General features: G+C 37.3%; 1 protein-coding gene across 1 annotated transcript; it reads left to right on the top strand.

Annotated features, from left to right (window-relative positions):
- The first annotated feature begins 6024 nt into the window (after positions 1-6024).
- Positions 6025-12499, top strand: rps21 (ribosomal protein S21). The gene is made up of 6 exons (XM_034538219.1): positions 6025-6077; positions 6509-6591; positions 7134-7197; positions 8994-9065; positions 11201-11256; positions 12436-12499. Exons 2-6 carry the CDS (start codon positions 6542-6544, stop codon positions 12443-12445), a joined length of 252 nt encoding a protein of 83 aa, XP_034394110.1. The 5' UTR covers positions 6025-6077; positions 6509-6541; the 3' UTR covers positions 12446-12499.
- The last annotated feature ends 1475 nt before the right edge of the window (positions 12500-13974 follow it).

Here is a 13974-nt window from a genome sequence, read left to right as displayed (position 1 = left end):
TACATGGCGGCCATTTTGGTCTCACGTCATGGTGATTAGTCAGACAGCTAAATTGGTATAGTGAGGTGGTCCGACCATGTGTACCTCAGATGAGTGTTGAAACGGTCAAAACATAGACAGGTAAGTCTGTAAAGATCCCCAAAATAATCTCAACAAAGGGAGGCGCTGGATTCAAGGTTACAATGTTGAAGGAAAGACCTAGTGGACCAGCCTGATTAGTAGTAAACGTTAGCTAGCAGGTGTTTGTTTGCCAGGTGATATTTGTGTTTGTCAACTGGGACCCTTAAGTGGACATTGAAGGCGTCATTGGTGTGTTCACCTTACTTACGGAGCGCAACTTTCAACACCATAGACAGCGCCTTTCTGTGACGCATTCTCTGGCAACTAAAACGGTACAAATCTCTTTGTGGTCTATACATTAACTTCATAGGCTAAAGCATGAAAATAACTTCCCAAACGGAGCTGCTAGTTTCAGATTGTTGTCAATGATATTTTCCCCACAAATACTAATAATGAATGAGAAAGAACATGTAAAATATCTATGTAAGCAGCACTATTTTACCTGTCACATTACTAATATATAGAAATGATAGGCCGACAGGCTGGAGATGTCTCGTCTGACAAAATAGTTTACTGTAACACTGCCACTGCAAGCCAAGGCAATGCTTTCTCATGTCAATTGTAGCTAGTAAGTTAGCTACTTGCCAGCTGAACTAATGTCAAATAATAACAAGGCAGGTCACGGTGGTCTTTCCTTCAACTCTACATTTCAGTTGTCCTCTTTTCTCGGGGTCCACAAGTCAGATGTTTAGGCCCCTTAACCAGAGCTTTTCGCAGTCTGACTACTTTCCGGGAGATTCCTTTCCACACAGTGTGACTTCAAAGTTAAATGGCCGCCGTGTGAATATGGTGAAAGCGGCAAAGTCATGACAGCCTCCCACACCTGATTTCAACTCTGTCTAATTTTTTGTAATTCTAGAAATTCTTCTGTATTGACTAATGTTATCATACATGTGTTTTAACCGGCAAACTATGGGCGATCGGGCCTTTTCCTCTGCAGCTCCGAGGCTGTGGAACACCCTCCCCGACCATCTAAGGAGCCCCACAGACTGCAGAGGCTTTTAAACGTGACCTGAAAACTCACCTTTTTAAGAAAGCTTACTGCTAAAATATCCTTCATAGGCTCTGCTTTTAAATTTATTTTAAATTTATCTTTAAAATGTTCTTGTTTTATTTTTCTGCTCTGTAGCACTTTGAGATTGTTAAAATATAAAGTGCAATACAAATAAAATTTATTATTATTATTATTATTAAACAATGCACACTGAGCTAAATGCCCAGGCTGTTGTAACAGAAAGGACTCACAGTAAAAGTGACTCACTGCTAAGTGAGAAATGTCATCAACTTTTAATATTAGGCATAGTTATAAATCAATACAATACAATGGGGCTGAGGCGAGGCAATATGCAAATGTTCCTCGATAATGTGACATGACTTCATCATTGTTGATTTGTCACGAATCAGTGTTGATTTTAGCTGACCTGGTTGTCAATGTGTTTGTGGTCAAGATGCAAATATGCTTGTGGGGTCATCCCAGTATCTAGAGGATTACGTCCATATTGGACAATTCTGCGCCTCAAGTTTTACATCCAATGCAAACGATCAATGCCAAAACCGGAAGTATGTCCTATGTTGGGTGGAAAGGTTTATTAAAAAAATTTAAAAAAATGATATCCACCCATATAGACTCCCTATGGTCCCAGATGTGTTCTATCTAATGGCATTAAGGAGAGCGGAGTGTCAAAAAAATGAAAGCATATCAGTCCAAACTGACTTCAACAGAGTCTCAATGAAAGATGGCAAAAAGGGTTATAAAACGTGTGAAAGACGTACAAAAAAAAAATGTCCGTGATCAGTTGTTATTATTACAACATATTATCATACAATGGTTTGTATTATATTTTATGAAAGGTTACACCTCATGTTTTATATGTTTTCCTTCAAAAGCCAGCAACATTTGTCAATTTTCCGTTTGTTACATGCATGTCCATCCGGGGAGAGGAATCCTCCTCTGTTGCTCTCCTGAAGGTTTCTTCCCTTTTTTCCCTGTGAAAGGTTATTTTTGGGGTGTTCTTCCTGATACGATGTGAGGTCCTGGGACAGGGATGTCGTATGTGTACAGATTGTAAAGCCCTCTGAGGCAAATTTGTAATTTGTGATATTGGGCTATACAAAATAAACTGAATTGAATTGAATATGGCCTTTTGTTTCTTAATGTGTTATAATGCCCAAAACTGAGAGTGAGCAGCTTTGACCGTTTGCTCAAATCGAGAACAACACATTCTCTTATGAACTCAAAAACTATTTCAGCTCCAAATTCTGCACTTGCTTGCAGTTCAGCCTCTCCCACTGCGTTAATTTATTATTTACCTCTTTAGTAGTTTGGTCCCAGTTGAAACCTTGCACACCAAAAGCAAGGGAGCAAGCAGGCATTGTCTATCAGACTGTGTAAAGAGGCGGGACTTGCCTGCGGGCCTTGCCTGCTAGTCATCGGGATAGCCTTCTGTGTGGGCGCGTGCTTGGGCTTGTCGAAGCAAATTCAGTGTAACCCGTGTAACCCGTGGCGTGAATATGTTGTCATAGATGGGGAATCCCTGGCAATCATTCAGGAGTTATCCCTTTCAATTAAGGTTTGTTTGGTAGTATCAGGAAGCAGGATGACACAAGGTGGGCATTTTTGTGTTTTACAAATATCTACCATATATTCTACCAAATAATATCACAATCTGAAAATGTGTCAAAGAAAAATGTACTTATACCATATTAAATGATCAACTTGAAGTGACCTGAAAACTCACCTTTTTAAGAAAGCTTACTGCTAAAATATCCTTTATAGGCTCTGCTTTTAAATTTATTTTAAATTTATCTTAAAAATGTTCTTGTTTTATTTTTCTGCTCTGTAGCACTTTGAGATTGTTAAAATATAAAGTGCAATACAAATAAAATGTATTATTATTATTATTATTAAAATGGAATCAGCCATTCCATACCTCTGTGTATTAGGTCCTGCATTGAGGTTATGGCAGGTCAAAAAAGTAACACTTGTCAATGTCACAAATTTACTGAAGTCATTTTTTTTTTTTTTAAAGGAAATCCACAGCTCTTTGTATTTTGAAAGCTAGTTATTTATTTTGTTTTAATATCTGAAAGAAATAATCAAGTGTCACAGGTAAATATGAAATTGAGATGACAGCATCCTCTTGGTGACAGTCTATGATGCCGCTGGTGATTCCCCTGTGATGCAAATGTTTCTCACTGCTGGCGTCATAAAAGAGAGTAGACAAACGAGAGAGTAGACAGCTCTGTGAAAGAGGACACCAGAGTTCAGACAACAGGAGAGGGCTCACCTTCGCTTCACTCTGTTTTCAAGGAATTTGCTTCTGCTTATCAGCCTCATAATGAACTTCACTGCTCTTTTGGTGAGTACTGTCAATAATCTGGGGGAAACTAACAGTTTAAACCTCAATAATTTTTCACAGATTTAATAGATTTATACATCCAAGTGATGAGTAAAACTAAAATGAACTTAATGCGCTTTCAAGGTTATTCCTTTATGTACTTAAAATTGTAATGCATTTTACATGCAGTGCAGAAATATTAGACTATATACCTTCTGCTACCAAAGAAAGTTACTGATACTTGGAGGTATTTTGCACCACAGGATACATGCACATATTATTGTAACACATTATCTGCAAAACATTATTTTGACTGCAAAATGAATCGAAGCTTTAAACACAATTTCATTCACAGAAGCAGGTGATGTAAGAAGTTATTTCCCCAACAATATGATGATAATTATGATTATTAAAGTGTTGTTGTGGTTTTTTTTGCATTTTAGCTTTTATTTTTTACAGGAAACGCAAATGATGTTGATAATGTGACTAACATTTATCTACACATATATTACTTGTGTTTCCAGATGTTACTGGGACTGATGGGGACGGTGTGGAGTGGCCCTTTATGTAAACCAAACTGTAAACTTGTCACTGAGTATCACAAGCCGGACTTCAAGCATGTGTCGGAGCTCCAGCACTCTTCAGTTGCTCCCTGGAGTATGAGGTGAGTTTCATTTCTGTTGGCCAGGATAGAGGAGAGAATATTTTCTCCACTAATGGTACATTAGCAAAATAAGAAAGTGGTAAAGGCACACATCTGTCACTCATTCCTGAAAGGCATTGTGTCAAAAAAAAGTTCAAACCCTGCTTCCCTCCAACATATCACATCAATTATTTTATCTGTGAAATAACTTAAATGAAGTGCTGGAACAAGTAAATGTATTAAATCTATACCTTTCCAAATTCCTGAAATAACCAGCCTTTATACCGCCTAATTTTCAATGCCTGAAAAAACCTGCCAAAAGAAAAAATAAGAAAATTACATTATAAACACCATGTTGTAAAGGAGGTTGTGCGTCAACAATAAGATTGTGTATCAAATGTGTTTTTAAACAAATGTATGTATCAATTAATTGGTCACATTTGACCAATTAATTGATATTAATTAATATTAATTATTATATTACTAATTAATTTATATTACTATTTATCCACTTTTTTAGTCAATTGTTTTTCTTCATGTATTTATTTGTATTCACTTTTAATATTGTTTATTTATTTTTGCCTTCATTTTAAAAAGATATGATGAATGTATTTATTATTAAATGTATGTATTCATTTATGTATTTCCTTATTCATGCTTAATTTATACATTGCATTTTCCCCTTCTTTTTTCAGTGTTGATTCTACAGCAGGCAGAGAGCCCTCGTTGATACACTTTGCTAATTGCAAGAATTGCACTGTGAAGCACATGATCTCCAAACCCATCTTCCTCCAGGTTTCAGTCTACCACATGATACGCAACGGCAACGATCCCACATGGTGCCAGTGTCCCTTCAAACTCGCTGTGGGGTGTACATGTGTCAGACATCAGGACAAGTCCTAGTCCTGGATTAGTTGCAACTCTTGCATTTGTAGTATAAGTGATATTATTTAAACAAGTTTAACTGTTTAAATGGACGAGATGTATGTAAATGTCGTAGATGTTATCATGGGGAATTCAATTTTGTGGAGAAAAAACCCTACATGTTTTGTAAGATGTGGTATGTGTGCAGCATACGTTTATCACACTTTTATTATGTATCGTGTAATGTGCAATAATGACAACGTGATACTTTCAGAATATTTGTGTTCAATACAAATGTGAAAACTATTCTTTTACATAATGTGAATTAAATAATGTTACCATGGTTGAGGTCACTGTACCCTAAATAAACATAATGAAATTCAAGTATAAGCTAAATGTGGACTTTTTGTATCAGTCACTTACACAGACACTATATTCAGTAGCATATGTGGTCACGTTTGTTTGTGTACTGGGGCTGATTTCCATTGTTTGGGGTCTGCAAATCCTGCTCCAGCATACAATGATTTTAGACAATAATGTGTTCCTAGCTTTGTGGCAACTATTTGGGGAGGCCTAAATCTGTTTCAATAAGTTGATGCACAAAACCAGCTCCGTAAAGAAATGGTCTTCCCTGTGTTATGTGGACAAACTTGCCTAGCCTGCACAGAGATCTGACCTCACCATCCAACACCCTTGGAATTAACTGAAATGTCAACCAGATCTGATCACCATCATCAGTGTTGGACCTTAGTAATGCTCTGAATGAGATCAAATCCCTGCTGCCTGGTTCAACATCTGTTGGAAAGCCTAAATCGAGAAGAGTGGAGGCTGGTATTACAGCGAGATCATTAAGACTTAGCATTTACCTTCATTTGGACCAAAAGACACAATACGTTGCTACTATATTATTGTGCAGCAGGGAAGTGCAAATATAAAGAGTACATTGACCCTGTTCAAATAAAGAAAAATACACACATACCCAAAACGTGAAACAGTCCATGGCTAAAGGTTTTATGCAGGTACCAACACCGAGCCAGCAGGTGGCGAGAGAGAAAGATTTCTTCTTCCGGATCAGCAGCTCTTCCTTTCCTGTCCGCCATTTGTCGTATACGGTAGGTGTCTGTCGAGCTCTTGTCTTCAAAACGGTTAAAATACGTTTTCTATCCCTACATAGCCGCAATCTTCGGTGAGATGTGTCAAAGTTAACGTGGCTGTGTAGATGTAAATGGCCTTTGGAGCCTGTTTACCGTGGAAATTGCGTGTAAACGTCCGACGTTTCCCGAGTGTGTGAGCAGCCACATGCGGCCGCGATGAGCTAACTGTGCTAACTGTAATTGCTGTTTTATCTGTAGACTCTCATTAAATTAAATACACTCTTTGTTTTTTATCCGGCAATATACATAAATATGCACGTGTCCCTGGGAACAAGCAACCGTGAATACATGAAGCGTCTCCTGTATTAAGCGCAGTAACTAACGTGAGCTAGCGCACGAAATATACGTAATGCTATTTCTAATTTGTGATTTTTGGTCATTTCTTTCAGATTTGTCGGCGACCACCTGAACAAACTGTAAACATGCAGAACGACTCTGGTGAATTCGTGGACCTTTACGTCCCACGTAAATGGTGAGTGTTGCTGTGTGCAAAGTATTACATCCTTTTAATTTGTTAAAGTACTAATCCTGCACTGAAAGTATTAGATCCTTTATTTACGTTAAAGTACTAAAACTGCACTGAAAATATTAGATCCTTTATTTACGTTAAAGTACTAAAACTGCACTGTGAAACTATTCCACTTAAAGTAAAAGAGTTCAAAACCTTACATGAGTGCAGTTAGTTCAGTTTAGTAGTACCGTCTTTAAAAATGTATTACTTGTACAGTGTTGATTGTTGTAGAAATGTTCCCCTAATAACTTTCTGGATGAATGTTATTTCTTTGATGCTAGGTAGTTTTTTTTTTGTAAGTACTAATATTTCTGGGGACTGGCCTGTAGTTAACTTGGACAGTGGAGTATATATATATATATATATATATATAATTTTTTTTAAAGGAATATCAGAAATTGTTTCATTAAGGCTCAGCTGAAAGCTTTGTTATGCAGAGGATTGGTGTGAATGATGGCGAGATTAGATTTAGATGAACAATAAATTGCATATGTGTATTGCAGCTCTGCTAGCAACCGAATCATTGGAGCCAAGGACCATGCCTCCATTCAGATGAACATTGCTGAGGTAAGTGGACAATTTCAGTCTGTTATCCTGTCATGTGTAATAGAAAGCTTTAAACTAGATTAGTGTGTCCTGATTGAACAACTATTGGACATGCTGTTAATGGTTAATATCAGTTGTATTTAATAACTCTTATAATATACTAAAGACTTGGTATGAAAACCCCAACAGTGCCTTTTATTGTCTTCTTGGTGTGCTGTATAGTAATATAATATGGAAACTTTTCCAGCTGATTTAAGTCAAAACAAAAACTGCCTGCAACATGAACAGATGTGCCTGGATACACGTTTTTATTTTTATTTATATATTACACTTGGATAAGGGGGCGGGTGTAAACTCCCAGTACATCGTAAATTGTGTTTGTAAGAGAAAAATAATATGAGAATTGGTGGATGTGCCATGTTCTCCTGAATTACTCGTACAAGTCTGTTTGTCCGGGTGGTTCTCGCTTGAGGCCAAATGTCTACCTAGATGGAATTTGTATGCTTTAACTCTAATACGGTCAGAGTATTTCTGAATTTGATCCGCTTGCTACACTCATTGAGTGCTTTGCGACACATCTGTTTTACAAACGCACACAAAGTAAATTTAAACACAAGGCGCAGTGTTAGTGGTAAATATTTGCATAGTTAGCCACATGAGCAACCCACAGCGCCCCGATGGGAGTACGGTTCCATCGGTAAAGTAAGAACTGGTACTGTAACATATAGCATGAAGCTGGACAATTTTATATATAAAAAGGGCCCATTGTCATAGAACAATAAAAAACAACTGTTTTGGCAGCAATTCATATATTATCATCATTCTGGGTGGATCAACAGTGCCAAGAGGGTTCTGGGTTTGTTTTATCTTTACAGACAAGGACTGGATTTCTTTAATATTCATGTGATATTAAAGTTGATTGGCAGACTTTTGATGAACCTGGCTTTACATGTAAAGATCAAGATAATTGTTTGCATACACATTACATACGTGTTGGGTTGTAACATAGTTTAAACTGCTTTTTAAAATGTTTTGAGAAGTACACAAATACCATGCAGCAATAATATAACTTGCACAAATCATTTCTATTGATTGATGCATTACAGTCTCGGGTTAATTGGTTTCATATTGCTCTGGATTGAGTAGAAGACTGACAAAGAGAGAATATATTTACTAGAGCTGCACTGATTTGTTTTAGCTGAATTAAATTTACCTTTTGGAATCTATAATTGGCAGAAAGGTTTCAGACTAATGTGTTCACACCAAATGTGAAGCATGCTCGTATTTGTTTATTCGAGCGAGACGCGAGAGGGTAGAATATATACATTATACACATGAATTATAATTCTGGTTCAGTTTGAACATTTCTTAACTTAGTTGCAGTTGTGCGATTTATTCTTTTAATGAACAATTAAATGTATGTATTGTTTGCTTTTCAAAGTTATGAAAGCAATGTGAGCTTAATGTTTCTTCCGCCATTAAAAACAATAAAATGATTCTAGTCAATAATGTACAGTGAATCATACAGCTTATTGATTAAACACTAGTATCGGATTGGTGCGCCCCGAAACAAAACTAAAACCGTACAACATGCATTTGTCAAAAAAGGAGAAAAACAATCATGGTTTGAAAGTTATTAGTCAAGTTGCAACGATTTTGTGAAACCAACTCTGTCAGAGGACGACCGTTTATCTAAATATGTGAAGGGCATGACTATTTATAGGAAGAGAAACATCTTTAATTTGCAGAGCAGCACAAGTTATGCAGTGGCTGATTTGGACGTAAGCTGTTCTGATCCAACGTTCTCTGTCCTGCAGGTTGACAAGGTGACCGGCCGCTTCAATGGTCAGTTCAAGACCTACGCTATCTGTGGCGCCATCCGCAGAATGGTAAGTCTCACCTGAATCTCTGTTGCTTTGGTCTTTCCCCGCTGTCACAGGTTTGCTTGTCAGTCAAGTATTTTAGGGGAGGAGTAAGCTGATATGTTTTTTACATTGTACAATGCAATGTTTTTTTCATCACTCAAATGTTGCTGCTTGTGGAGCTCATGTCAACTACTTTCTACAGTTTAAAGCAGCATAGCTTATTTAATATTAGTCCATTTATATTCTGTATTAAGAAGCAGAATAAGTATCAAGCAGGCTAACTAATTGTCAAATACATCTAGTGAAGTAGAACACTATTTTCCTGTCTTTTATAACGTTACACAAAATAGAAATACTCAAGTTATGTACAAGTATCTCAATTGTACCGTATGACTTAGTTACATTCCAACACGTTTTAAAACGAGGGTTTCTTGTAGCTTTAGCATAACCTTTTAAAGACCTTGCCCCCCAATTGGGGTGAAATGTACACATAGTTAAATTGTGTAAAACATTACAATAAACATGAGCAAATATATTGATGTTATACATCAAATTAAACAACGGAACTTTGGCTACAATAACACAACTCAAACGCCAACAAAAATAATTATGTTTTCCGAACTAGCAACCCGTAGCTCGATAGCAAAAAGCAAGACGATTTAACACAGATTCTAAACATCTGTCCAAAATTATTCTGCACCAAAGCATCACCAAGATGTGAGCCAAAGAACACAGCAACATGAATCGCTTTAGCGCTTTACAGTCAGCAAATGCTGCTTACCGTTGTTGATTAGAAGACAAATGCATTTAAAAAATATTTAAAAAGCCAAAGACTGCTGTATTTGGATGTATTGAACACCATAAGTAATATACAAATGAAATGTATGGTTTGGTACATGAGAAAATTCAAATTGCACAGATGGTGCCCGATTACCCATTTGGCCTAAATTCTCTGTACTAAAACCTCTCACTTTGTTCTGCTTCACCTTTTCAAAGTCAAACTTAGCAGAGAGACTGTTCACATATGTTGCAATGATCTGGGTTAGGTTTAGACCTTTGCTTTGCATAAGGCCTTCCAAGAGATAATCATCCTGAAAGTGCCTCTTTTTTTCTTTCTTTTTTTACTCTTAACCAGTAACTAGGGTTGTCACGATACCAAATTCTAACTTCGATACGTTCCCTGACATGAATATCACAATACCAGAATTAGATACGATACGATACTGATATATTTATCTATAATAGTAATAAATAAAACATCTGTATGGTTCCCTTTTTACCAGCTTTTTTCTTCCCAGCTTTTTCAACACTAAACAAATGGCATTAATATTAGTATTAGCCTACAGCAAGATATTAATGAAAACTACATGGTGCCATCACAGCATTGATTATACACGGCTATGTAGGCCTTTTGTCCGTATCTGACCAGATGACTACATAGTTCCTTCCATAAGTATGAGCAATTGTAGAGTTCATATTTTATCTTAATTCATGGAATAATTATTTTTCCTTAACTAAAATAAAAAAGACTTAGCTGAAGATCCACCAGCATGTAGCTATTTTGCATCAATTGTGTTTCATTTAGTACACGTGTGTGCATTGTGACCTCATGATCAATAGACTGGTCGTCAAAGGCTAATCGTATTAGGCTGTATGTGGGTGAGCTTAAGGTGTGCACCATGTTTATAATCACATTCTTCTTTGAAAAGTTTAGGGTGTCTGTCTGAAAGGTGCTTTAATGTTTGACGTGTTGCTTTTTGGTCTGAGTGGCTTTGAAACACGTTTTGCAGACGGGTCTTTGTATGTCAGTGGGCCTTCCTTCACTGTCTGTCCCCTTGCAGTCAACTCGCTGGGCAGCATTAAAGAAGCGGACAGTGCGTCCGCTCTGATCGTGCGCTATTTTAATAAAGTATCGATACGAAAAATATGCAAAACCGTATCGTTTTGAACGTTTTAGTATCGGTACACCGTGCAACCCTACCAGTAACATATATATATATATATATATACACATATACACATATACACATACACACACACACACACACACACACACACACACATCTGAAACAATTGAAACTTGCCTTTGCATAACAGTTTCTTATAAATGCTCAAAGATTTTGTCTTAACAGATTCTCTCTTTTTTTTTCGTCCTACAGGGTGAGTCTGACGACTCCATCCTGAGGCTGGCAAAGAATGACTCTGTTGTCGCAAAGTAAGAACCTGTTCTCAAGTGGCATTTATGTTATGCTGCGTTCACACCAAAAGCGTTGCGAATAATCGCTTTACTCGCATGAGTTTACTCTCTCGACAAGTTGTGGTTTATTTGCGCCGTAGAGGGGTGTGGCTTATCTCCGTGGAAACGGTTATCATTTCCGCCATCCACCATAGGAGATATAACCACTATTTCTGCTTTACACTTATGGACATCCCACAAATGTTGGAACATCAAACGCCTTTGCGTTTGGGTTCTTGACATCATCCGTAGGCTCACACAGCTCGGTGAATTTCACAGACTACGTCTGTATAACTCCCGCTTGCATCGCTACTAGAGCAGCAGCAGGCGGAGCGTCTCAACGCTGATTGGCTTTCGCAACTCGCCGTCTGGCGAACTTTACATGCCATTCGCGTCTGCATTGACTTTGCATGGGAGCTATGCTTTTGGTGTGAACGCAGCATTACCGTTTCCATAGATATGAAACTCATTCAGTGTGCATGAAATAAGGATGACAAACACAGTTCTGTAGTTTGCATCAATTGTTCTTAACTTGTGTTAATTGTTCCGGAAAGGAATGGTCCATAACACTGAGTGCTTTTCCTTTTGAAGCTGTACTAAATTCATGCATGATTTATGTTTGCTCAAGCTAGAGTCTCTCTCAAAGCAGAAGTTGTTCCTCTTTGTAGGAGGAGAATGCATCTTTGTACTTAAGTACTTGTTAAACAGTAAATTAAAATGTTCTAATTCACATACTTTTGGAAATAAGGAAATATATATATATATATATATATATATATATATATATATATATATCCTTTCTCACAGCAGAAACTTTGACTAGTGATAGGAAAAGCACTTGTCGCTCATGAATAAAAGACTGTCTGTGGTCTGTGAAAGGGTCAGAGTAATGCATAACAGTGGGCAATGAGGCACCATACCATTGGATTTGAGAAAATACAAAAAAATAGACGGGGGAAAAATGTATTTGTTCTTTTTTTCTGTTCATGTCAAACTTTAGAATGCTCCTGAATTTCATCCGTTAAATGGATGTTATTAGCAAACGTGGGCCTCTTCATGTCTCAGGACAAATCCAGGCAGGAAGTTTGTCAGTTAACTTCCTTTTTGTTTGGTTATTTGAATTCAACAACTAACAATCATTGTCTTCTTGTTTTACAGGAGCCTCTAAGTGTGATGCTGCAGCTGTGGAGACTTTGTAAAAAATAAAATGGGGAAAAAAGAACTTTTGGTTGTATTAATTTCTCAACAACAAATGAAAGAAATGAGAGACTTGAGAATGATGTTCTCTGACTCATAGAGCCAGTGGACTCTTCTTCCATGAATTCGTTGAACCGTCGCTTTAGATTGGTCAAGTTTTCTTTTTAACATTATTGTAGTACAAATGATGTATAGTCAACATTAGCATTTAGCAAAAGATAATGCAAATGCCCCAACAATTTCTTTTTTAATCTTTTTAATCAATTTCAGCCATTTTAGATTCTATCTTTCCTGGGTATAGCAACTTTGAAGAGTTGGAGTCGCCTGAGAGGGTAACGAGTTGTCAATCTGTCTATCAGGCAGGTCGGTCATCTGAGCACTGCAAACTTCAAACGGTGCATGCAAATAATTGGGCGTCGACAAGGCGGGGCTGAATCCAAAGCAGGAGGATGAAAGCGGTGTGGCTGTTTTCCACGTGTTTGTCAAGACGCACGTGATCAGCCTGTAAACATATTCAAATCTATGGCTTTGAAATAACTTATTAAAGCTAATGTTGATCTTGCAGAAGTATTAACAGCGCAGTGTGCAGCGACCTCCACTGGTCTGAAGTCAGCAGTGACAGCAAAGCAACATAGTCAGGATTTATTAATTCAATGTCATGTTCATTCGTCAAGTTAAGTGAATTTAAGTTTCCAGCCAGTCTAAAACTGGCTGCATAGTGGTGCTTGAGTTGGATTACGGTAAGCAACATTAACATCAGCTGTTGGCACGACTAAAGAGTTCAGAAGTGTTGTACCTTTTCCTTAGAGGCTCCTCTGCAACCAAAGGGTTGGGACAGAGTGACCTACAGAGCAAAGACGTCCTCATAGTAGTTTGTTGCAACGATAAAAGTGGAAGGTTGACAAAGCGAACCGATATGAAGTTGTCTTGTGAATTAACACTTTTAAACATTAATCTACTGTATTACTTAAATTTAAAGCTCATTATTGCCTAAAAGCACAAAATGCAAGTATTTCCAGTTGGCTTTTATTGTAACGAGGTACATAATATAAACAAGCTCAATGATGAGAATGTGAGTCACACATTAAGTAATTTGATCCGAATCCCACAAAATAAATTGTTATGATTGGTAGTATTAAGCTTGGCCTTTGTTGGGGAGTTGGCTTCAGTCCTCTAAATTATTTAAATAGCTGGTGAGGTCTGAGGTAATGGTTGATACAGTTGGGAACCAGGACCCCGTCCTTGCTGTGGTTTATTCCAGCTGAAGGTCGCATGTTACAAAAATGTAAGTTTCCTTCAAATTCAGGAAGGAAACAAAAGTTTTACTCTTAGAAAAGGAAACTCTGGACTATACTTTTCTTGTAAATAGTAATAAAAGGAAACTCATTTAACTGATGCTGCCTTTCTGTTGCCAAATTGAGTCAACCGTACATAAGGTGTAAAGTTACTGAGTACATTTACTCAAGTACACTTAAGTAATGTTAATGCATACATTATTTT

This window comes from Cyclopterus lumpus, chromosome 7 (assembly GCF_009769545.1).
Source record: "Cyclopterus lumpus isolate fCycLum1 chromosome 7, fCycLum1.pri, whole genome shotgun sequence".
NCBI classification, from domain to species: Eukaryota; Metazoa; Chordata; class Actinopteri; order Perciformes; family Cyclopteridae; genus Cyclopterus; species Cyclopterus lumpus.
Note: the sequence above shows the minus strand (reverse complement) of the source record. Positions and strands in the feature narration are given on the sequence as shown.

What these genes read in the sequence shown, in the direction of transcription:
- rps21 (XM_034538219.1), top strand. Translation starts at nt 6,542, where the DNA reads ATGCAGAACGACTCTGGTGAATTCGTGGACCTTTACGTCCCACGTAAA. An exon ending in CTTTACGTCCCACGTAAATG is followed by an intron (nt 6,592 to 7,133) that starts GTGAGTGTTGCT and finishes TGTGTATTGCAG; the next exon opens with CTCTGCTAGCAACCGAATCA. An exon ending in TTCAGATGAACATTGCTGAG is followed by an intron (nt 7,198 to 8,993) that starts GTAAGTGGACAA and finishes TCTGTCCTGCAG; the next exon opens with GTTGACAAGGTGACCGGCCG.